The 25,082-nt window shown below is 38.2% G+C and overlaps 1 protein-coding gene across 2 annotated transcripts in view; it reads right to left on the bottom strand.

Annotated features, from left to right (window-relative positions):
- Nucleotides 1-25,082, bottom strand: part of mas (trypsin-like serine protease domain-containing protein masquerade) — a 419,698-nt gene that overhangs the window by 9,074 nt on the left and 385,542 nt on the right. For both annotated transcript variants that reach the window (XM_083142029.1, XM_083142020.1), the window contains 6 exons: nt 18,204-18,457; nt 13,170-13,227; nt 9,275-10,048; nt 7,836-7,997; nt 4,904-5,123; nt 424-701 (listed from right to left, as the gene is read on the bottom strand). In XM_083142029.1, coding sequence (XP_082998155.1) covers nt 424-701; nt 4,904-5,123; nt 7,836-7,997; nt 9,275-10,048; nt 13,170-13,227; nt 18,204-18,335 — 1,624 coding nt within the window. In that variant the 5' untranslated portion in view covers nt 18,336-18,457. The remainder of the gene's footprint in view (nt 1-423; nt 702-4,903; nt 5,124-7,835; nt 7,998-9,274; nt 10,049-13,169; nt 13,228-18,203; nt 18,458-25,082) is intronic.

Consider the following 25,082-nt stretch of genomic DNA (forward strand, 5'->3'; position numbering starts at 1 on the left):
TACGTTTAATCTTTGCTTTTACCCCGATCAAGTGCCAAATAACAGATTCATAATGTCTAGTAGTCATCGTTTCCTACTCCATTTAATTTATTTCCGGTTTCCTCTTCCCAGTGTGTAAATACCTTACTTTACTCTACAAAGAACATTTACTTCTGCGTTTATCTGCCATCTTATCGTGTCTATTTAGTCCTTTTTATCCTGATCTTGCTTCTATTTCACTTTTTAGTATACCTTCCCCTTCATTTAGTAAAGTTAACACTTATGCCTATTTAGTTTTGAGAGCACATATTGTCTACTTAAGTGCTTATATACACCATTTTTAGTGTTCGTTGACTATTCAATGTATGTACAATGCTCAGTGACTATATTCTAGTTCTTCTAATGCATTTTACCCATTTACATTCAGTGTTTATACAGACTTACATTCTCCCATGTATCCGTATCCCGTGACAGTGCACCTCTTCCCCGCCACTTGAGACACACCCCTGGCGGGCAGACACACCAGACACACCCCTTCCTTCAGCTCCGCCTGGCCGTGGAGCTTCAGAAGGGCGATGTCGTTGTCCAGCGTCTGGCTGTTGTGGTTGTGGTGGATGTACGTGGTGGCCACTCTGAGCGTCTGGGCGCCGGGGCTCCCGTACTTGCGGGTGAGGTCGTGGTCGCCCACCCGAACGTAGATGGCATCTCCTGACCTCACGATGCTGGAAGAGAGAGAGCAGTGTAGTTATGACCCTATCGTCAATTAGAAAATGTTGATTTACTCAAACTAACCTCCAAAAGAAAATAAGTGCACACACAACAGATGGTAGCGAGACAGGACAAGACTCGGCACAGTGTGGTGTCATTTCGTGAAAGAAGATGCCTTCTCGCTCATTTTAAGTTTCTCATTCCTCCCGGAAACACAATAAACCAAAAGAAACTGACCTCTTCGGCCATAACTGCTCGGGTCCGCACCCTGTTGAAGTCCATCCAGCTTCAGCTAAAACTAAAAGTGCGCCCCGCTAAACATTTCCCCACTGCTCTGAGCCTAGGGATTTCTCCGTCGCGTCCGGACCTGATATCCTAGGATTGGATGAACTTCTTTGCCATTTCGAGAACTCTTCGTTATCTACTTCAAGGCCTTCGGGACCTCTGTCATGCGACAACACCGAGGAAATGACTGTGTGGGGGGACACAGTTCCCACTCAGTATTTTTTTGCTGCTACCCTGCTGTCATTGTTAACAGACTTCTGACCAATCTGCAAACAGAATGAACTGCCAACTCGACTAATGACCAGAGCCTGGGATGATAGTTAATTGACGTCATCTTTACCACGTCGTGTCTCATTACACTTGGGGGTTCCGACTCCCACTCCAGTCAATAGTAGAGGAAATAAACGATTTAATTTTTAGAATTAGCGTAAAACTTGGTTTCCGACACACAAAAACAGCAAATATATAAGAAACTATGTAATTTACGTCGTAAAATTACTGAATGAAATTCATATATTATGACTTTCTCAGAGATTGGTTTTTGTTTCGTTCCTCTAGAGTCAGGGGTTGAGGAGATATGTAGTTTAATGCAGAGTCATGGGTGTTTACGTGTTCCATTTCTTATTATATTGGTGAAAACTTAATATATTGCTTTCTGCAGTGTTTCGTTCACTTGCGTTTGTTAGATGTTGTTTTTGTTGTTTAAAAATGTATGCACATAGTATCGGCGGGGGGTAAGAACCGTATACTTTCTGCTTACTGCAATTAGCGAGAATCGTATTCAAAATGAGGGCCTCCCCGATGGCGCAGTGGTACGTCGTCGCCTTGTAGTCAAGGGGTCCCGGGTTCGATACCCGGTGGAGGCACATGCCACAGTGGTTCGGATCCCACTTTAAACCGTAGGTCCAGTCCCGATTAGCCTTACTGTGCATAAAGTGGACTTAAAAACACCAACTCCAACCAAACTCGTATTCAAAATGGAATTCGGTCAAATCCAGTGACAGCCAAGCATTAGCATTAAGAGACCATAGTGCGTAGGCGAAAAGTGTGTATGGGGAGGCGAGGGAGAACTGCTCCCCATGCCCACTACCCCTAATCGCCGCCACTGTCAATACATTGAACTAATATGATACGATAAAATACGGTTCTAAATCGGTCACTTTGCCTTAGAGTCCATTGCAGAATTTTTCGTAGATACCTGGTGCTAACATGTTAAATTTCATAATTTCCTCTACATACAGACATGCACTTGTAGCACAGGTGTTACCCCTGATGCAGCAAAAGGAGAACATAGGCGTAACTGATGGAAGATGTAAACCCCACTTCCTAATACGCTCGGCTTTAATGAAATTTCGAAGACTAACGAGCATCCTAATGTATTGCAGCCATAGAGCAGCAGCATCCTGTTATCTTTCAGAGTTGAAACAAATGTAGACAACAAAGATTTTTCAGCACCTCAGAGTTTGACATTAGCGTCTACTTCTGAATTGAGCAGGCCAGCGATTATGGAACGTATCTCAGAAATATGTTCATTTGCAATATGCACTTTGTTTCTTCAAGTAACTTGAAGAGTGCTGCATAAACTAAGAAATGAGTCCTTGTGCCTCTGGCTATGGCTTTTCGGGATTGATTTGGTTTGTTTTAGTTTATATTACGTCGGATTTCTGCCACTTTTGGCTATTCGCGAAGATGACTGATGATATGGTGAGATGAATGAAGGGACAATGTGGACGACAACATGAGCCCCACAGAGGATTATACTCACTGAGTCCTGACGCCAGAGCCTCGCTAGTCTTCAAAATGCAGGTTCAAGGTGTACTACTTAGAAGTGAGGTGCTTTTCCGATGGTCATAGCTTATCATACGTTTAACAGTATTATCTCCGTAAATGATCTCAAGGATTTGTTGGAAGACTAAATCTTCTATTAGATAACAAACACATCTCTGTAAACTAATCCTGATATGAAGACCACACCATTAAACTACATATCTCCTCAACCCCTGACTCTAAAGGCACGAAACAAAAACCAATCTCTATAGAAAGTCATAAACTATGAATTTTGTTCAGTAACTTTAGGACGTAAATTACACAGTTTCTTATATATTTGCTGTTTTTTTGTGCCGGAAACCAAGTTTACGCGAATTCTAAAAATTAAAAAAAAATATTTGAATCTTTCTAATTCGCTTAAGATTTACGATAGCTCTATCAAACCAAAACCATAATTTAGCAAATTTTCTGCTCTTTCATTTTTGTTATCTTTACTTTATATGTATAATGCACCGTTTTCGAGATATTATTTATTTTTAGTTTTTAAGGTTAATTTTTGCCGCCATTTTCCAAGATGGCGGATTTTCCCCAAACATTTGGATGGTGAATTTTTAATATATTATTATGCACTATACCATTCCCCACAATCTGGCGCAAGAAACATTTGTATTACAATTATTTCTGGGTTAGGCCATTTTTTCCCGTTCGTTTCCTGTACTACAAGTAATCATTGGCCGTATAGCATTACAAAATAGTCTCATTTTCGTTTTAAATTCAGTCACCTCAGTTGAAATTACGATAAACACCACATCTATCAAAAATAATCAGAGGTCTGCCATATTTGCTTGATGTTTATAGTGCTGAAATTCAGATGTTTCCTAATTCACAGTAGTGTTGCACTAATATACACAACATAACAACGTAATATACACCAGTTAAAACAACACAGGAATTAAAAGAAATTAAAATTGTAAAGAATATATTTATATTTACAGCATAATTATACTAATTTACACAACAAAACATTGCAATTCACATTAGTAACTTAATTCATATCAGTATTGACGACTCCGGAGAATGGGCCATCCTTAAAATTATAATGAAAATAGTCACCACAAAGAAAAGGTAAATAGTGGAACGTAAGTTTCACAATAAAACCATTTTAATGATTTTAATTTACCTTACATTATAGTATACCAAGGTCTCGTACTAAGACAATCTGGAAGATTCTTCGATCTCTTTCTCCGTTCTGTAGTCATCTGTCTGGTGTTGGAAAAGGAGATAAGAAAAACAGGAGAGAGAAAAGAGAAGTATGAAGAAGGAAGGTACTAAGAAGGGGAAAGAAGCAGGAATATACTGTAGAAAAAACGAGAAACATGAAACAAAAAGAAAACAGGAATAAAGAGAAGAAGATAATTGGAGGCAAAATACAGATTATGAATATTATGAACAGTTCGAGCAAAACTGAAGACAGTATTATTTTATCCATTGTCCAAGGTTGTTGTCTGTGTGGGAGAATGGAGGTGAGCTTCGGGTGCTTAGGTTGGGGCCAAACTGGAAAGATTGGATGTAGTTATTTCTTAGGTGAAGACTCAATCCTGCTAAGACAATGAGAAAATACATCGATTTACTCACGTTTCGGAGTGATTCAAAAATGATGTAAGATGCCCTGATCGATTTTAGACAGAGTTTGAGGGAGTAAATAATCAGACGCATGACAATGAATTTGCAAAGGTTGATATTTGTTTATTTCTCATGAATTGGAGAGGAAAGAAGAGTTTACAGGATTCTTGTTGGCAAACCTTATGGATATAGACCTGTAGGAAGGCCACGAAGATTGAGGGATAACGTTGAGATGCAACTAAAGGAAATCGTAAGGATGGAAAAGATTGGATTGATCTTGCCCCGGATAGGGACAGATGGAAGGCTTGCGTTGCTGCAGCCATAAACCTTCTGGTTTAAGAAGGCTAAAGAGTTAGTTAGTTAAGAATTCAAAGGAAATATGAGATTCCAAGGTACTGTTAGAAAAGACAATACTCTAGAAATCAACTTGTAAGATATTCAATTGTCGCAGATTGATGTACGTAATATTTCAAGGATGATGTCTACAAGATGATTATAATTAGAGCATCATCTTGAGGAAAGCAAAGATAAAGGTACTTACTTGGTAACACAATGAGCCGCTGTGAGGACCCACTGCGTTCCGATCAAAGCTCCTCCGCACAGATATTGGTTGAGGGAGTTGATGAGTGCCACCTGCCAGCACCACTCGCCCGGGTCGCTGTCTTCTCCTCCGACAACCCTGGACGCACGGTGCGTTCCCTTCACCCCGCACACGTACTTGTTGTACACAGGCGTCCTCTGCGTAGTTGATGGTGCGGGACCTGGGATAAAAGTTCGCAAGGAATAATAATTATTAACAGAGTCACGATTATTAGGAACTACATAATAGGCAGATCATAAAGCACTATAACGTAAAAGGTACAATAACAGACATCAATCTTTGGTATTGTGAATAACGAAAGCCTTGAATGCAAAATCTATTACTCCCTCTGTCCCATAATTATTGTCCGGTACACTTTTGTTTGTTGTCCCATAATAATTGTACGATATTCAAACTGTGACATTGGTGTATACAGAAGAAGAAAATGAAACACGGGAATGTGTCATACAACGTTATTACTCAAGGATCAGTACAAATTGGCCGATCAAGTATCCAAAAGAACCTAAATAAAAAGTTACCATTTTGGCATACCGGACAATAATTATGGGACAGAGGTAGTAATATTTACATATTATTGATGGCGGGTAATTTCATAATATGGAAAGAATTTTGAATTAATACAAGCAATATGTATTTGTCCTATGTGTTAATAATTATTTTATAACCTTCATATCATGAGCAGCAAGGAGAGAAAATAAAAGAGATTTACTTCGGAACACGGTTTCTCGAAAACCATTTGACACATATGAATCAATTTGGTCGTAAATCAATTAGAAGGTATGCATCTTAAGAGTGAATATTCAAACTTTGTACATTGTGAAAGATATTCAATGTCAAGATTTGAACAGTGGAACTGCACACGCAAAACAAACGTGTGGACAAAATCAGGGTACCTAACATTTTTCTGCTGGCTCACCAAAGAACACAAGGTTTGAACTTAGCAGCTGCTCATGATACTGATAGTATGAACTTGCGTGAAACAATTTTTAAAATTACTTGCAAATTATTTTGTGTGTATGAGGTTGGAATTATAATGAAACCATCGATCCTTGATATGAGCAATTTGATGAAAAGCAACACCTTCAGTGCATTGGCAAAAGATTTTACTACCCTGTTTAAAAGTAATTTTGTGGATTTTTATATATAGGGTGGGGCAGAAAAACCTGATGATTTAAAATATGACACAGTAAATAAAAAAAGTTCGTCTTTATTCATGTGCTAGCCTTAGAGCCATGTGTACGTATGCATACATGCAAGGGCGCCCGTAGGGAGGGGCCAGGAGGAACTCCTTGAAATTCGAATGGTGAAATTGTAGCGATATTTTATAACCAAAACTGTTGTTTTCTGTACTTACAGGTCGTAAGTTACAGCAACTACAGGGTGCCCCACAAAAACCAGGAAATTTGTTTGAGCTCATTTAATATGACTGTGGCTTTGTTACACTTTGCCATATTCAATTAAAATGTTCAAAATGCTTCCCATGGGCTGTTACACAACGCCGTAGACGGTATAACCAACTTACAGTGGCATTCTGGATAGTTTCAAGCGGAATATTGTTCCAAGCTTCTGTCAACACAGTTTTTAAGCAGTCAATATATGTGATTCCTCTCCTCTGTGTTTGAACTTCGTGTAACAGTAGGCCCCATATGCAAAAATCCATTACGTTAAGGTCTGGACTTTTTGAAGGCCAGTCATTAGGTTCAATAAAGTCAGGAGTATTGGCTCTGGGCCATGCCACAGTGTCCCTGGCTGTATGGGCCTTTGCTCCGTCCTGTTGCCACGTCCATTCATCCCGGTCCATTACTCTGTTTACGTCGTGGAACATTCGGGTGCACATTTCATCTCTATACACAGCCTGGTACACATTACATTACAAATAATTACACATCACATTACAAATAATCTTCACAGTGAAACATTAAAACAACAAAATAACACGTATAAAATACAAATAACTTTAAATTTCCTGTTTTTTGTGGGCACCCTGTATTATTATTATTATTATATGAAGTAGGGTTACATTTAAACTTACAGTCTATTTTACACTGACAGCTTTTTGTCAGTATACAGCTATATAGATATACAGAATATGGAAATTACAAATGAATGTAATTTTTAAAAGAAACACGTAGTAGTAGTAACAAAGATAGTAGCAACAATATAATAATAATAGCAATAATAATAATAATTTTAAAAAGTTTCTGTGACCCTGCCCCCCTGAGAAAAATCCTGCGTGTGCCATTGCATGCATGTATATGTATGTATATATGATCTTCTGTAATTGTTACCAATAATAAATAAAAAGCAATTATTTTATTACCCTCAATTTTAGGGTATGACATTCGTGTATAAAAACAAAACACGCCACTGGTAATCCATTGCTCTTCGTTTTCCTAATCCCTTTAAATTATAGTAGACAAACCATATACTGCAGAATTGTACTTTCCAGTGTTACAATGATGTGAAATTAGTAACCAAATTACACATGAAGCAAGAAAATGTAATATTAAAAGATATTGTAAACTTTGTGAAAGGATCAAAGGTTCGCAAAAAAGTAGAAATGTTGCCAGTTGCTCTGAATAATAAAAATATGATTGGTTTGTTTCTTTGTTGGTTTGTTGGTTGGTTTGTTGGTTGGTTTTACTTCGCTCTTTGTGCAACTTTTGGCTAATGTGATGACATGATGAAACTGATGAATGGACACTCACAAACATCCATGTCCAATTCGGGATTCGAACCCGGGAGCCCTGGCGTGGTAGCGCGATGTGCTAACCACTCCGCCACGGAGGGCGGCTAATAAAAATATGGATATCTTGTACGAATTTCATAGAAACCACACTGGAGCTCTATGTTTCCTTCGAAACCAAAGTACCTGGAAGTTGATGGTGGATGAATCCCGGAGGTCTCTTGGGGATCGTGTCGTTCCTGGAAATCGAAGCCAGCTTCTGCTCGTGCTCTCTGATGGCTGATTTAGGGGCGCAGCACTTCGTTCCTGCTTTCCTACACTTGAAGACGTCCGTCATCTCAGCATTTCCTACGGGAGAACAAAAGATTAAATTCTCTCTCTCGCTATGTATATATGCATGTATTGCAATTCGAGAGGAATGTTTAATAAATCATGGTTGTGTATATTTAACTAATGTTAATACAAACATTCTTCCCTTATATGAAAAGACAAAATATAAATTCAAAATATATGACCTGTAATTTATGTAGTCCATTTAAATTTTTTGATTACAAAATAACATATAGAACTCGAAATGCATCAAATCAATATTGATGCACAATTGACACAGTTAAATGTATAATTTTGCTTTCTTTGAAACGATCGTGCCTAACCTAAATAGATGAATTTTAATGCATCACACCGAACAGCAACTAATACACTTCTCTGTGTATTTTGATGCACCAGTAGTGCATCATCAGAATTTTATGCACTTTAATGGGACAATGTATTCTAAATATCTGAGTAAAATGACACATTTTGGCTTGTGTCTGTGTGTGTATAATCCATTAGTTCTAGCTCCTATTGAAAATGAGAAGCAGGTGAATGTATATATTTTCACCAGGGTTCCTTCACTTGTGTTCTACAGCCAAAGTATACTTTGCAACATCCCCAGGGAGAAGTATGCAATCGGAACACGTGAAATGATGAGAAACACGAACAAAATCAATCGGCCATCTTGAGCTGTGTTGTAGAAGTAGGCTTAATTGCCTACTGTACTGATAGCCAGGAAACAGATACCAAAAGGAATAGATAGCTATTTTTCCCTCGAAGGCAGTAATTTTCAGATCAGTTGCACATAATTGGTTCACAAGAAAGTTCAAGCATTAAATACGAAAACTGGAAGGGCATGCGAGGGTGGAGAAAGATAGATAGCATCAGTAAGTAGGCAGTAACAGGCATGAAATACTAGTAAGGATTTTGCGTACTGGTTCAAGAAGCAGTAAGAAAAGTAGGAAATGGAATGAGAGGGAGGACTTAGGTGTGACGAAAGGCAGAAAAGATGGAAAGTGAGAAGTTATTAAGAGTAGCGGAGAATATAAAAAATGCAAAGTGCATTGAGCGAGAGGAACTGGGATAAGCGAAGGACTAAGCAGAAATGATAGTGGAATGAGCGAGAAGAATTAGGAACAGCGATGTACTAAAAGAATAAAACGTTCGAATAAGTGAACCAAGTTTTACGCTGATTGGAAAATGAGCTAGAGGGTATACAGAATAATAAAGTATATGTAGTTGAAAATAACTTGTGGTAAGGACTAGGGAAAATCCACAGAGTCTGAGACACCCAAGAACGTATTCATACTTACTGAAGCAGGTGAACGAGAGGTAGGAGACGATGCAGGATCCTGGGCAGTAAGGTCTCTCGTCCTTCGGCGCTGGGGTGGTGGTCGTCGTGGTGGTCCTTGGTGGCGGTCGAGGGGTAGTGAACAGGGCACCGAAATGTTCAAGAGCAACCGGCAAGAAAGCCTGCGTGGGTCTCGGGGTGGTCGGAGGCTGCGGAGGGCTCCTGGTGTTGTCGCAGCACACCTGCCCCTCCTCGCAGTTGGACGTTTTCGCGATTAGGACGGAGGGCGCACCGCAGAACGCGGACATGATCTGCGGCAGACAGACGCCGGGGCATCTGGGTAGAGGACGTCGTGTAGTGGTGGTCGTTGTCGTCGTCGTGGTGGTGATGAGAGGGGGCGGATGAGGATGGGGGTGGTCGCCGCCCGGCGCAAGGGGCCGCGTGATGCAGCAGCTGCCGTCGTTGGGACAGAAGGCGTTCGTGTCGATGTCGTCGCACAGCAGAGCGAAGAACCCGCTCACGCAGTCACCCTGGCAGTCGTGCAGTTCCGACTGCGTCCGCGCAGGTGGCAGAGGCGTCGTCGTGGTGGTGGTGAGGCGCGGCACGGAAGTGGTGAACCTCGTGGTGTTCCTGCCGTCCATGATGATGAGATCCGGTGGCGGTTCGCGGTCCCCGTAGATGTCTCTGGAGACGCAGCAACGAAGGCCGGGCTTGCAGAGGTCGTTGACGTTGAGGACAGCTTCGCAGTAGTTGGCTATCCTCTCTGCTACGCACACTCCCAGGCAAGCTCGAACGGCTGCGATAAAATAGATATGCCCAGATTACATTCAATTGTTGTAACTAGACAGACATTTATAAACGTAGATTCTTATTTTAATTGCAAATCTGTAGATAGTGTGGCTAAAAAATAAAGAAATGAGGCAATTTTCCATTTCTTATCAAAATTAGAAAGAGTTTATAAAATTGAAAAAATAAGGATGTTAATGTATACCGTAAATCTAATTACAACAATATTACACAAATATATTCAGATAATTTAAAATTAATTACAAATATACCAGTTTTGAAAATCGTTGATCCAAATATTTCCTTCATGGAAATCAGTAGCATGGTAGGAAAAAAATATTTATTATTTCAAGCAAAATTAACCAGTGAAGATCTATTGAAAATGGATCTTTACTTGCTAATAAATACTTTAATTTGTTCGCAATATAAGCTTCATTTTTTACGAAAATTATCTGTGTGTGTTGTGAATGCTTTGGGGCATTTTCTCCCACCATTCTTCTGTCCACGTGAGTTGTACTAAATACGTTGGCGGGGAGTCTAATAGTAAAAAGTATTACAATTTTTAATAGACAAAAATTCATTTAGAACTACATAAGTTCATACCTGATTATCCATTATGTCACACAGTTAACTTACATAAACATGGTATGTGTCGTGAAAATTTCTACATTTCATTACTTTATTTTATTATTATTAACATTTCCAATGTTCCAAATATTTAGATCTTAGATGATTGTCAAATCAAATACATCTTCTCCACGCCTTGGTTTACTACATTTTAATGATATGTAACTTTAATAAGCTAAATTGTCTGATGCGGTATTTTTTTAAAATGATTTGAGAACGTGGCAGTTTCCTTGTAGCAAGGAGTATTATAATATAAATGACGTTTCACGCTTGAAGCACAACTTTTCCATTCAAAAATCTGAAATCAAACTTTGTGTTATGTGACTTCTATGTTTTTCAGGAGGTGGATAAATGCATTCTGATCTTCGTAATATAAATAGCTTTCCTTTCATCAAAATGCACAAAATTTGTTGTAAAATGCAGTTTCATTCGCCAATAATATAACAAACAACCTCCACGAAGTAATATCAACGGGTTAGCTAGCACCATCTGCAGATATAAATGATCATCGTGATCATGGTCTTAGTTTACAGACTGCCTAACTACGTGCTTTCCTTATGGCTTTCAGATACGTAACGTATGTGAGAATATTTTCGTAAGACTTCCCTTCCCGGGTGCCCAAGCATGTTCTCATGTTTGTTCCCCATTTTCATCTAGCTATTGTTCATCCTCTTTTCCGAAATTAATCTCCAGGGTACGAAATACGTGCGGGACACCAACAGTCTTGGACTCAAAAATCCCATTTTTTTTATATTTTTAGGTCTTTTTATAGATCTTTTTTTTGGCAATTTATAGGTCCTCAACTTCCGAGCCCTAGTGATGATCAATCGTTGCCAGGCCAAGGGGGAACCACATTGACGTCATCCGCACCGTCGGCGGCCATCTTGAATTCAACTTCAGAATTTTCAATGGGAAGGGGGTGATATGATATATCAAATCAGGCTAGAATGTCACGAGAAATGCAATGGTGAAGGTGTTTTGATGTATCTTTAACCAGTAAAACGTTATGACTGAATTATTGTACCAATTTGCTCCTTTTCGAGGTGTTAGAAAAATGAACTTCCTTATGAACATAAACATTAGCCTTGTCACTGTGAAGGACTTTTAATTCAATGGAAGCGTCACAATGTAAATTGTTCGCGACAACCATTCATAATGCGCAGCTCTTCGTGGATGTATCCAATTAAAATCTTGTGCAATGGCATGCGAACTTATCTTCCTAGACATCACTTTGATCTCGATGCATTTCCGATGTGCTAAACAAATGTTAAGGCATTTTTCTAACACCTCGACAAGGAGCAAATTGATACAATAATTCAGTCATAACTTTTTACTGGTTAAAGATGCGTCGAAAAAACCTTCACCATTGCATTTCTCGTGACATTCTAGCCTGATTTGATATATCATATCACCCCCTTCCCATTTAAAATTCTGAAGTTGAATTCAAGATGGCGGTCATCAAGATGGCCGCCGACCATGCGGGTGGCGTTAGTGTGGTTCCCCCTTGGCCTGATAACAATTGGTCATCACCATTTCCATGTTGCGCGCTGCAGTGGCCTTGTACCGGGGGTGTTAAGTGACTTTTTGAGCCACCCTATACATATATATTTGAGAAGAGTGGACCTTTTACACTGTTTCTGAGGAAGTTTTTGGACTATCCTTACCTTTTGTAATGTATTGTTTTTGTTCTGCGTAGGTCCCTTTACAACTTTTCTCAAAGGGCTCTTTGAATCCCGTTTTTAATTCTTTAATTTTATGGTGAGGGCTTTAGATAAGGGAATTTCTTCCTCGTATGCTTAGAATAATTCAAAATGACCATACGCGCCGAAGCAACCACAAATGTTAAATAAATTAAGCAATCAACCAATTCTAAATGTAAAATTAAATCTATTTAAAAAAAATAACACCAATCAATATATATCTTGATACGAGTTTTATGCTATCGTGCGGGGAATTTATGCTATTTTTATTTTAGAAAATACATTATTAAATTTTGATTTCATATCATGGCATCATAATGTATGTTCTTCAAAATTACGAAGCTATTCTCGCCGCCTCGGTGATGGAGAGCATTGAGAGGGTGGCTCACGATAGTCCAGGTTCGAGTCCTGGTATTTCTTTGTGTGTTCCTTGGGCAGTTGCATATTTCTTTGAAGTGATTATACAACAAAAAGTGGCAGATGAGTGACGCTAAGTAAGAAAACATTAATATTTCCTCCAATACTATTATTTTTTTTACTAAAGAAAGCATTAGAAATATGAAAAACTCATGTTCCATACAGCTTTATTACGAATTTCTGGTCGATATCTTTTACATGTTGAAGAGGGGATTCAAAATCTTTTCAGTGAGACGTGTTACAAAGGGACAAATTCCTCCTTTCGTCACGGGACAGTACACCCCTGTTTACGGGTAAAAAATTTCTATCTGTACAGATTCATGAAATTAATACTGTAAATGAAAATAAATATAAAGTAGTGAACATTGTAGAGCGTTGAAAACTTACATGTCTCTTTCTCCTGCGTAGCTGCTGCCACCTCGTGTCGAGACGGTGGATCAGGAGACTGAAAAACAAGAGTTTATATTGTAGGTTCGTGTTTTTTTAAAAATAGAATGCGTTTACAGAATAATCACTGTGATGAAGCTTCAGAAATTACACGTTTGGAAAACAAATGTACTTTCATTGCACATTTCATGTACAATTGCCACAATACAACAAACATTATTTGAAATTTCGTTTTTCTCAGACCGGTTCCACTGCATCTCTTATTATTTTTCTTGTCTTTTTTCTCCGAATGAGAGATAGTATTGCTGTAGTGATAAAGGTTTCTTATACATGTATATCTAGTTGCATGCATGGGTGTACGAACTTTTTTTACGTTTAATCTCTCGACCTCCCCGACGATGCAGTGGTAGCGTCGTCGCCTAGTAATCAAGGGGTCCCGGGTTCGATACCCGGTGGAGGTACAAAGTGGTTCGGATCCCACTTTAAACTGTAGGTCCAGTCCCAATTAGCCTTACTGTGCATAAAGTGGACTTAAAATACCAACTAAATACCAACGATTAATATCACTAGCTTTGAATTTATGACAGCTTTCAAAATATAAACACTTTGTGATAAAAAAAAAAATGAATAGTATGTTGCAAATAAGAAAATTGGACAATTTCGGTAGGGGATTGTAATAAGTAGTTATGGCCACGCATTCTTTGAAACCTGGTTGTGGTTTCATTGGTAACTATATCAAAGTGCTAAAACGGATGAAGTATTCTACCAATGGATGGCGCTAATTTAATAAGGATTTCTAATTATGCTGGAGGCTTTTATTTGTAAAGACTACTTACAAAAAATTTGTGCCTGTCTGATAATTTTCATCTCTTTTTTTTCTCCCATTAACGAACACACTCTGTGAGGCAATATGTAGGAAAACAAGGACTAATACCTGGAGATGCCATTAATATTTCATTCATTCATTCATTCATTATTTTCTGCCTAATTGGCAGGTTTTTCACTGCAATCTCCAGCTTTCCCTATTCTCTGCCTTACGCTTCGTAATAGCATATGACCCAGTTAATTTAATATCATCCATAAACTGATATCTTTCTTCCACGGACTTTTCCTCCTTCAACCATTCCCTCCAAGGCATCCCTTAGCAGGCAGTTCCTTCTTAGACAGTGTCCTAACCAGTTTCTTTTCCTCCTCTTGATGGTCTCCAGTATAGATCTTTTTTCACCAACACTTTTCAGTACGGCTTCGTTTCTTACCTTGTCCGTCCATTTTACACGCTCCATTTTTCGCCATGTTCACATTTCAAAAGCTTCGAGTAGTTTCTCTTCATTTCTTCTCTACGTCCAGGTTTCTGCACCATATAGTGCTACACTCCACACAAAACATTTCACTAATCTCTTCCTTAGACCTATGTCCATGGGGCCACAAAAAACATTTTTTCTTCTATTGAAAGCTTCTTTTGCTATTGCGATTCTCATTTTCACTTCTTGTTTGCAGCTCATGTCACTGCTCATAGTGCATCCGAGGTACTTGAAGCTATCCACTTGCTGGATTATTTCACTGTTTGCTCTCACATTAATATTCCTTGGTTTCCGTCCTATAACCATTGTCTTTGTCTTCTTTACATTTATCTTCATCCCATACTGCTCACAGCTGCTGTTTAACTCTTCTAACATACTATTTATGGCATTATATCCTCAGCAAATAATGCCATGTCATCAGCAAATCTTACGCAGTTTATTCTTCTTCCTCCCAATTTGACACCTCCTGTTCCCTGGAAACAATTTTTCACTATATCTTCTAAATAGATATTAAACAAAGTAGGCGATAGGCAGCATCCTTGTCGTACTCCTATTCCAATTTCACAGCCTTCTGTTATTTCGTCTCCTGTTCTCACTTTAACTCGTTGATTCATGTATAAGTTGCTTTTAAGTCTTCTCTCTTTCCAATCTACACCAATTTTCTTCAGAATTTCTGAAAGTTTAACCCAATTTACTCTATCAAAGGCTTTCTGCAGGTCTACAAATACTACAAACACCTCCTTTCCTTTCTCTAAATATCTTTCCCCAATGGTCCTCAGTAAACCAATTGCATCCCTTGTACCTCTTCCTTTCCTGAAACCAAACTGTTCTTCCTCTAACTCGCCACTGACCTTTGAGTATAGGCGTCTGTTCAGAATTCTTAGAAGAATTTTGGCCGAGTGAGATATCAAGCTGATTGTCCTGTACTCAGAACATTTTGTGGCATTGCTTTTCTTCTGCAGAGGTACCAAAACAGTCACCGTGAAATCTTGTGGCCAATCCCCTTTCTCATAGATTTCATTGCATAAGTGCAGTATTTCTCTTTTTCCATCTCCCAGGCATTTGATAAGTTCAACAGGAATTTCATCAGTGCCAGTTGCTTTCCCATTCCTCATTTCTTTGAGTGCTTGCTCAAATTCTTCATTCAGGATATAGTATCCTTTCTCATCATCAGGCACATCTTCATTTTCTACATTCAGACTGTCTGGGCGATTCTCTTTCTGGTAGTGCTCTTCAACGTACTTTCCCCACACATTCGATATTCCTTTTTTGTCTGTGATTTCACATCCATCCTCGTCTTCTATCATCCACATTGTTTTCCATTTCTTCTTTTGGAAGCCCAAGCAGTTTACTTCACGATACATCAAGTCATACCTTCCCCTTTTTTCCAGTTCTTCAATTTCTTCACATTTTTGTTTCATCCATTGTTCTTTTGCCCTGTCAGTTTCTCTTCTTAGCTGGTTATTCAGTATCCTGTAATTATGTCTTCCCTCTTCTGTATTTACATTCTTCCATTTTCTCCGTTCCTCCATTTTTTCCAGCATACTTTCAGAAATCCATGGTTTCTTTGCACTTTTCCTTTCCCTGTAGCCTATTGTTTCATCCACTGCCTTCTGTAAGCAGCTTTTTATTCCATCCCACATCTCATCTTTATTGTTACAACTAGCTTTAAGCTTAGTATAGTTTCCTTGGAAATGTTCTGCAAATTTCTGTCTTTCTTCCTTCTTCAATGTAAGATTGATTTCTCCTATTAGCAAGATGTGGTCTGAATTAATGTCAGCTCCTGTCAATGTCTTCGCATTTTTCAAACAATTTCGAAATCTTTCTTGTACCAGTATGTAATCTATCTGGTATCTTTTGCAATCTCTTGGACATATCCAGGTGTATCTCCTTCTCTTATGTTGCTGGAACAGTGTGTTTCCAACAATTAGGGAGTTTCTTTTACAGAAATTTACCAGGCTTTCCCCTCTCTCATTTCTCACACCTAATCCATATCTTCCTACTGTACTTCCATCCTGCCTTTCTCCTACTACAGCATTCAAATCACCCATTATGATAATGCACGATCCCTTTCTCTCTTTTTCCATCAAGTCTTCTATCTTCTCATAGTTTTCCTCCACTTCTTCTTCTGACAACCCACTATGTGGCATATACACTTGAATTAACACTAAGTCTCTCTTCTTTCCTTGAAGTTTTACCATTATAATCCTGTCATCCACATAACGCACTGCTATAACTTTATGTCTCACACGTGGTCCTAGCACTATTCCCACACCACGGTTTCCTTATTGAAGTTTAATTTCAAAAATATAAATGTTAGTAAATAAAGGTATCTAATAATCAATAGCCTACACATTCTAACAGTTACATGTAATTACTAGGTAACTTAACCTAAGTTTGAGGTCAAAACTAAATATTTTTTTCTTATTATTATATAGAACGCTCCCCATAACATTTATTGTGGTGGAGGAGAGGAAAGCAACCACTAGATTCTCGGGAAGCTTCACCAACGACCAGTGGATGAAGTGAAACTTTATGCCCAAGGACAACCAACCAAGGTTAACCTCAATGATTAAATTTATTTACTGACTGGTGACATATGTTCAACGGAGGAGGTTATCTTGATTACAAGACTGGAGTACAATTGAAGCTGTGCTAGTTATATGAATTGTTAGGAGCAAATACTCATGTTGAAATCTGGGTGCATACTGGGATATGTGATGGCTTCATGTTTAGCACATTTATCGTAAAGACTTTAGTTGTATTCATATCAACTCCAGCGTTAATGCATACTGTAATTGTCTACCCAATAATTTTTGAGCAGTTTCAAAATGTTTTAAAGCATTTAAAGATTCCAAAACAGAAGCTAAAGCTAATGAACTCCAAAACTACAAAATATAAACTCTAAAAATAACACAAATAGGATTCAAACTCCTAAAAGAGGCTCTGAAACTAAAATGAAAAAATCTAAACTGATAAAAATATATTCTACAACTACAGAAGTATGCTCCAAAATTGTTTTAAAAAAAGCTACAAAAATACTTAATAGACTCAAACTTTTAATTACCAATTATTACGTGTTTTGTAGAATGAAGAAAAGGTTTTCTTTTTACATCTACATAACTATGTAAGTCCTTCCACCATTCCTGATTAGCCTCCCTGTGCATAAAGAGGATATAAACATATAAACTTCCACGAAGTTTATGCTCTTAATCTATCATATCATCTAGTTGATTAAGTGCATTTACGAGGGATCGAAAATTTGAGTGTCCCTCCATGTCGTTCTAGATTGCATTACCGTTACAATTAGGGGCATTCACTATTTATAATATGGGTAATACAGTCGACAGCAAAGATAATGGTAGACAAATTGTGTATATCTATTTTCATTCATTATTATTTATACTGTGTTTTTTTAAGCAATGCATTTATGTTGATGCAAAGTAGATGTTTTATTGTGCGTCTTTCAATTCATGGTCATCACATTGTGGAAAACAGACCGAGTGAAAATAATACTGGACAATTCGTCTACTAATACTTTTGCCGTTAGGTGTACCTTACAAAATACCAATTTTTAAGTCAACAAGTTACCATAGCCATAGTTTGGAGGGAAGAGGTTGAAGGACATATCAGACGGGGCTACAGCCTATTAACTCCCCTCATTATAAATATTTTCTGTTCCAATTCATATTACCATTAGCAAAATACGATATCTAGATACAAAACCACTCACGGGAGGCCTCCTGGTGGTTGTGGTTGGAGGGGTGGTTGTCTGCACCATGGCGAGCGCCGTCCCTGGCTTCTCGTGCCACTCCATGGATCCGTTTCCAGGGGGAGGGGGCGGGGGCTCCACGCAGCATCTCATGGTGGGCGAGGGGCACTGGACGTCCTCTAGCACCCTGTAGCAGATGAGCGTCGCCAGCGCGTGGACGCACACTCCCGGACAGTCCTTGCTGTCAGCTGTCGTTGTGATGGTGTCCAACAATCCTGAGAGATAAACATTCCTTGTTAATTACCATATCTGAATAATGCGCAAACGACACATAAAAAAATCATAGGTCACATGAACATATATTACAAAACATAAATTGCTTTGTAATCAATGGGTCCCGGGTTCGATATCTGGTGGAGGAACATAGTTATTCAGATACCACTTTAAACTGGAGGTCCAGGCCAAATTAGCATATCAGAGCATAAAAGTGGACTTAAACAAAAACTGAAACCCAAACAAGCAAAACTCCAAGATTACAAATGAAAAATGCGTTCTATACTTTGAACCATTTCAACAAAAAATATTTTGTAATGAATCCAATCACCATACTCGTACCATGATGTGTTGGGTATAATAGTATCCTTTTCTTATACAAACTTTTCATGTTTCAGTGGCCATGCAAATCGACTGGCTTCAAGCATTGGGTTTTTAAAATTTGGGTGGTTACCAAAGTGACGTGGCCACTACTACGTTAGAGAATTTGCCGGGAAATACATACGGTAATACCAGACACCTTACACTGAAAAATAAGGTTTTATCTTACTGAACTATCTTTATCCTTACCCCCCCCCCCCCCCAAGTTTTTACACTTAATTAATAGCTTTTAAAGCTATGCATTATATATTCACGTGATTATATTTTATTTCACTTCATGTCTACTTTGAAATAATGTTAAATAATTTCATTTCTTCAATATTATATTACCTTCTTTAGGTACCATTTCTCTTGATAGTTCATTGAAATCAGTATTTTCTTACCTATGTATCTGGGATAAGTATCAAAATGCTTTTTCTTAATTTTTTCTTGCTTTCCTACTTACTTATTTCGTGGCTTACTTCATCCACATATTACCATCTTCTTATCAACGATAATCGTAAATATAATGAAATAAGAATGATATGATCCATATTTTTATGTGACATCATAACTTTAAAATATGTCACTATTATAATATATTTATTTTGAGCAAAGAGAGCGTAATTTCCGTGCTATTATATGTAATATTGCACCTTGTTTGTAATGTATATCTTTTGTTTAATATGTATTGTATTTTATGCTCTATTATTAGTAGTTCAATGTATCTTTAGATTTGCGAGAGTGCAATATGTGAATTTCTATTTCTAAACATGTATAGATGTCAGTTTCGTTGATAGCATCCTTTTGTAGATAGTGAGTGGTTCATCTGTACTTGAATCTGTGTCCTCGAAAATAGTATAAAAGCGAGGATATCGCGTAAGAAATATCACACATTCGCCACGGATCGTCGAGGATTTTAAACTTAAAAAGAACTCCTCGGTGTTGTGCATACATCTTGGTATGGTAGTTCGAGGCGCAAGCTAAGCCTATGTGACCATAAGTATGCCGATAGCCATGCATTGATGCTATGCACAATACTGCAACCATTCTACGTTAAGAAATAAAGCTAGCCTAAGGATTAATTTGGAATAAAAGGCTAAAGAGCAAATATTGGCTCAGTTATTATTGCATATCTCTTGGTGTGGTAGTTCGGGGCGCAAGCTAGGTCTATGTGATCATAGGCAAGCCGATAACCACGCATTGAGTTTATGCGTTTTAGTTGAGTCAAGTCATCGTCAAAGCGAAAACCTCACATTCGTACTAAGCCTGTTTGCATTATAATCACAATAAATAAAGAATAAAACCTTTTATTATATCTACTGCAAAAATGTGGTTTTATTCCTCTGTACTGTGAAGCATTGTCTTTGCTTAACATTATCCCTGTAACTGAGAGGAGTCTATGTACTTCGCCGAGTCTCATCGTTCACCGCTGAATATTACCGAGTTATTAATAATAAGAATAATACAACGACATAGTAATATCTCTAATAATAATACGTTTTAATAATAGAATCTTGAACGTATCAACAATAACAACTATCATATATACGTATATAATATATATATCATAAAAATTAAGTAATATCCACGTTGTATATCATTCGGTTAATCTCGATCAAAAATAATTAGAAGAAATGGATGAAAGAAGAATTATCATTCATAGTTTGAAAAATCAGACCAGGCTTAGATATTTATATTTGCAATTTATCTTCCATACTCATTAATGCAATTTGAATATATTACTCCACAAAACCATACACTTTAAGGACACGTTTATTACATTACGGAACATAGACGTCCGTGACGCAGCGGTTAGCACATCACACTACGACGCCAAGGGTCCCGGTTTCGAATCCTGACCTGTGCATGGGTGTTCTTTGTGAGTGCTCATTCATCAGTTTCATGTAATCGAATGGCAGAAAAGCGACGGTAAATAACACCAATGTAAATATCAGAATGTGAATGTGTGCCCCCTCCCCCGCCTTCACGGCTTGCTGCAATGCACAGAAGCAGCTCTTTACAATTCTTTTTTGTAATTTTTACCGTCAAGGACGTGTTAATGAACTTCTAATCCAGAAATCCAATCGGTACCATGTGACATATAGGTAAGGTCAGTTTCTGGTACTCTACAAGTTGGTTTGCTATTGTGTTCATAATAAGAACTACTCAAAATATTGCGGTATGCTTATAACCAGGGAAGGGGTTTACGTATATGTTAATACATATTTACGTATGAATCTGAAATCAGTTATATTTTGTACTATTTTTGCTCATCATGGCATGTAAACTTGAAAAATTAAATATATTTTCCATATTTTTACATATATTAGGTTTGGGCTCATATTTTACATATGTCTTGTTATTTTTACATATTATTTTCATATTGCAGAACATTTCTCAACAAAGAGTTGGGTGATTTTCTTGCGAATAACTGTCCGAAGCGACCTTAAACAAACGAAAGTTTATGACCATTTTTATACCCTACAATTGCATTAATTACAAGTTTTCTGTTTTCCGAACAATTATTATTGTTATTATTACAGTAAAACCTCGTTAATCCGGACCCCCATAAGCCGGACTTCGCTTAATCCGGACAGGGAAAAGGCAAAAAAAACAGAATATAAGGTTTTAATGTGACGAAGTCAACAAGAGAACTTTCCAAGTAAAAGGCAGTCAACCACTGATGAAATTTTCTGTTTCTCGCAGACTTTGTACGGTACTGTATAGTGTATTTAGGCCTATGCCCTTTAAATACATCATCATAAACGTGTTTTGTTGCTATAAACGGAGTTTTAATGCACTTTCTACAGTTCTTTTCAGTTAATCCGGACTTTCGTTAAACCGGTCAACTTATCCCCCCATTAGTCCGGATTAACGAGGATTTACTGTATTTTCAATTTTACACTTCCCAACTGATTGCTTTTGCTATTGTAAAACACTTGAAATTCCTGTTTACTTACAATTGTTGTCAACAATAGAGAATGAGGATTCAAGAATAGACCCATGGTTGTTACAAACGTTATTTTGGCAACGTTGGAAGAAAGTGCAAAGTCGAACAGCCCGTTGCTAACCACACCCTCGCTACTAGTACGGGATTCGCTATTTATTTCTATTCAAGACAGTCACGGTAATAATTGCAATTCCGAGATTGTATTTTATGTAGCTCGTGTAGTGTCTTATATTATTAAAAATCTATTATTTTTATAATTTTAAGTCCATATTTAACTCCATATTTTGGTGAAAATAACTAAATATGTATTTACATATTTAGCACATTGTTACTACATATAAATCCGTTCCCGTGCATCCAGGTAGTTACACACACACATACATATAACAACATTTCGTTGTTTCGTTAAATTAAAATCTTATTAGTGTTATTCTCACCTATAAAAAGGTGCCGGTACGGTGTACCATTAAAAAAGCACTTGGTGGGGTAGCTACTGTTTAACTGAACACTGCAAGGTCGGTTTCCCGACAAAACGTACCACTTGGGTTTTCGCGACGAAACGCACCACTAAGATAAACAGCTGCCTGTGAAGGATCCACTAACAACTTCAAAATATTTACTCCGCGACAAAACGTACCAAGGAAAACGCTTGAACTTGCCCTTCACATGTCAGACATTACAACACGATGCGCTATCCAGCACCCAGCTTGGTTATTCGTTTTACCTCATTAGTCATTACGACTTTCATCTCTTAGGTTAGGTTAGGTTAGGTTAGGTTCTTCGAGTTTCGAGAGAATGAGGTAATCCGTTTGCATATACGCATGTGTGCCGCTCTGGCCTTTTTAAAAACGGAGGAAGTTTATGATGGATGGCTGGAAATACACTCTCAAGCCCCAGAATCAGCGAAACTAACTCTTTTCTTTGATTTCTTTGTGAATAGTTGGTTGCAAAACGCGGAAATTCCAACAACAGTGTGGAACTGTCCAAAGCCTGGATAAAGTGTGATGGAAATCAGCAAAACTAGAGAAAACCGTAATTTCGGTAAATGCTTTTTGATGCCGTCCCATCGAGTGGTACGTTTTGTCGCATCGCAAATATTTTAAGACTCATTAGAAGACCCTTCGCAGGTAGCCGCTCCGGTGGTAGGTACTTGTTGTCGATGGTACGTTTTCTCGCGAAGTCAATGTAAGATTGTTGAATAATTAATACCAGTCACCCGAAAAAAGGGTTGTTAACCTGCCACATTATTCTCGACAGGTTACTTAGTAATAATAATAATCATTATCTATCATAGTTTGTCTCTAATGCCCTCTGTTGATGATGATGATAATAATAATAATTATTATTATTATTATCATCATCATCATCAACAGAGGGCATTAGAGACAAACTATGATAGATAATGATTAAGTATAGCTGCTATTGGAATTTCAATTGCATTTACCAAAAGGAAAGCAAGAGTAATATTTAAAACTTGATTTTCTTTCTTGTATCCTTGAAATATGCGTTGTTAGTAAAAATGCCAGAACACAACTTTACTCTGTCGCTGAAATTAAAGTTGCTAAATTTGGTAAGGCTAAGCTGCGTTAGAAAAAAAATCTGTACAGTCTCCTAACCTTTGTCGCCTTACGGTATGCATATGGAGGTAACAGGTCAATTTAGGAAGGGACCTTGTTTTTCGACAAGTCGTTTAAGACAGCTAGCCTTTGTATTCAAATTTCATCGCCTTTGTGTAGTCCGTTGTATGCGTGATACACGAGACATCTTGCTCTTTGCATTGGGAAACAAATGGGCATGAACTCTGCGAGTACATGTGAAGGTCATCTCTTGTTGAAGACCTATTGTTGTCGAATGCTTCCTAGGCCGAAACGCCACTGTGTCAAGTGTCAAGGAACTCTTGAAGGTGCTCCGCCCGAACACGCCCATTGTTGCGTCACAATTCTCTGGAAGCTGATGCGTGGGAGACGGTATTCGGAAGCTTGCAGGTCACGTCATGTGGGGCAAGGTAAAAGCGCCCCCTTCCTTCTTGCCTTGAGATTTCATCCGGATGAAACATACAGGATGTGTCTAAGAGGTTCTTACACCCTCACCTTCCTAGCATGAGTGCGGCTAACAGCCATGGATAATTTATTTCACACGTCTCTTGCTATTTCTCATACTTTTGTCTTAATTGCCCTTCTCTGCTCAGATAGGTTAACCAGGATTGGAATTACAGTCGAAAGTGTGATTCGATACATTGCACGGGGCCTCCACCGCAGTGGCGGATTAAGTTTATGTGTACAGGGTGAACCACAAATAAGGATTGATTGATTGAATTGCTTTATTTTACTTCGCTTCTTGTGCCACTTTTGGCTAATTTGCGAAGATGTGGATGGGTGATGATATGATGAAATTGATGAATGGACACTCACAAACATCCATGCCCAGGCCAGGATTCGAACCCGAAGTAAGGAGACAGGCAATTGAAATATAAGTACATATCCCAATTTTGTTTCTAGAACTCGTGACTAGATACACATGTGAATTACTACTTCAGTATATTAACAAATCTAGCCCGTTCAGGAAAAAGCACGAAATATTACAACAGACAGTTTTTATGATTATTCTTTTAAAAGCAAGCATTACAGACATGACATGCATGTTCTATCATCACTGTTTAGAATCCAATATAAAATTAAACTCATAATACTTTGACCCGGGGTAGTCTTGTCGGTAGGGCGTCTGACTGCCACGCCGGAGACCAAGGTTCGATTCACCGGTGGGTGATCTAAAGTCGGAATTTTTCCGGCCTTATCCCAGCATAAAGCATCTCTCGTGTTCGACCAACCTCAAATCAACGAGTACCTAGGAGCAACCCTGGGGGGAAAAAGGTGGCCGGAGCGTGATGCTGATCACATCACCTTCAAAATGGCCGAGATCGAGAATGTATGGGGCCCTACACCCACATCCCCTAAATGTGCCTTCATGGCACGGTGGTATATGTACGGGGAATTTTATCTTATTAAAAAGGAGTGTAAACAAGACGGGGATCATCGAATTCGGTGCAAATTTCTATTCTCATAACATTCGTTTTTCTTTGTCGCCGCTAAGTGTCAGAAAATTGGCCTGAGTAAAATCCGTGGAAACAATTCGAGATGGCACAAGTTCTGAAGAAACACACTTGTTTCTTTCAACAAATACACTAGAATGATATTCTACCATTCTTGGTGTTAATTATAAGTATTTCAATAGATCTTCCTTCTTTATTTATTGGTAAGAACCTGCATTAATTGTTTCAAATTACATATTATTAAAATGATGAGTGTAGCAATCAA

The sequence above is a fragment of the Lepisma saccharinum genome, chromosome 1, assembly GCF_977018435.1.
Source record: "Lepisma saccharinum chromosome 1, izLepSacc3.1, whole genome shotgun sequence".
NCBI classification, from domain to species: domain Eukaryota; kingdom Metazoa; phylum Arthropoda; class Insecta; order Zygentoma; family Lepismatidae; genus Lepisma; species Lepisma saccharinum.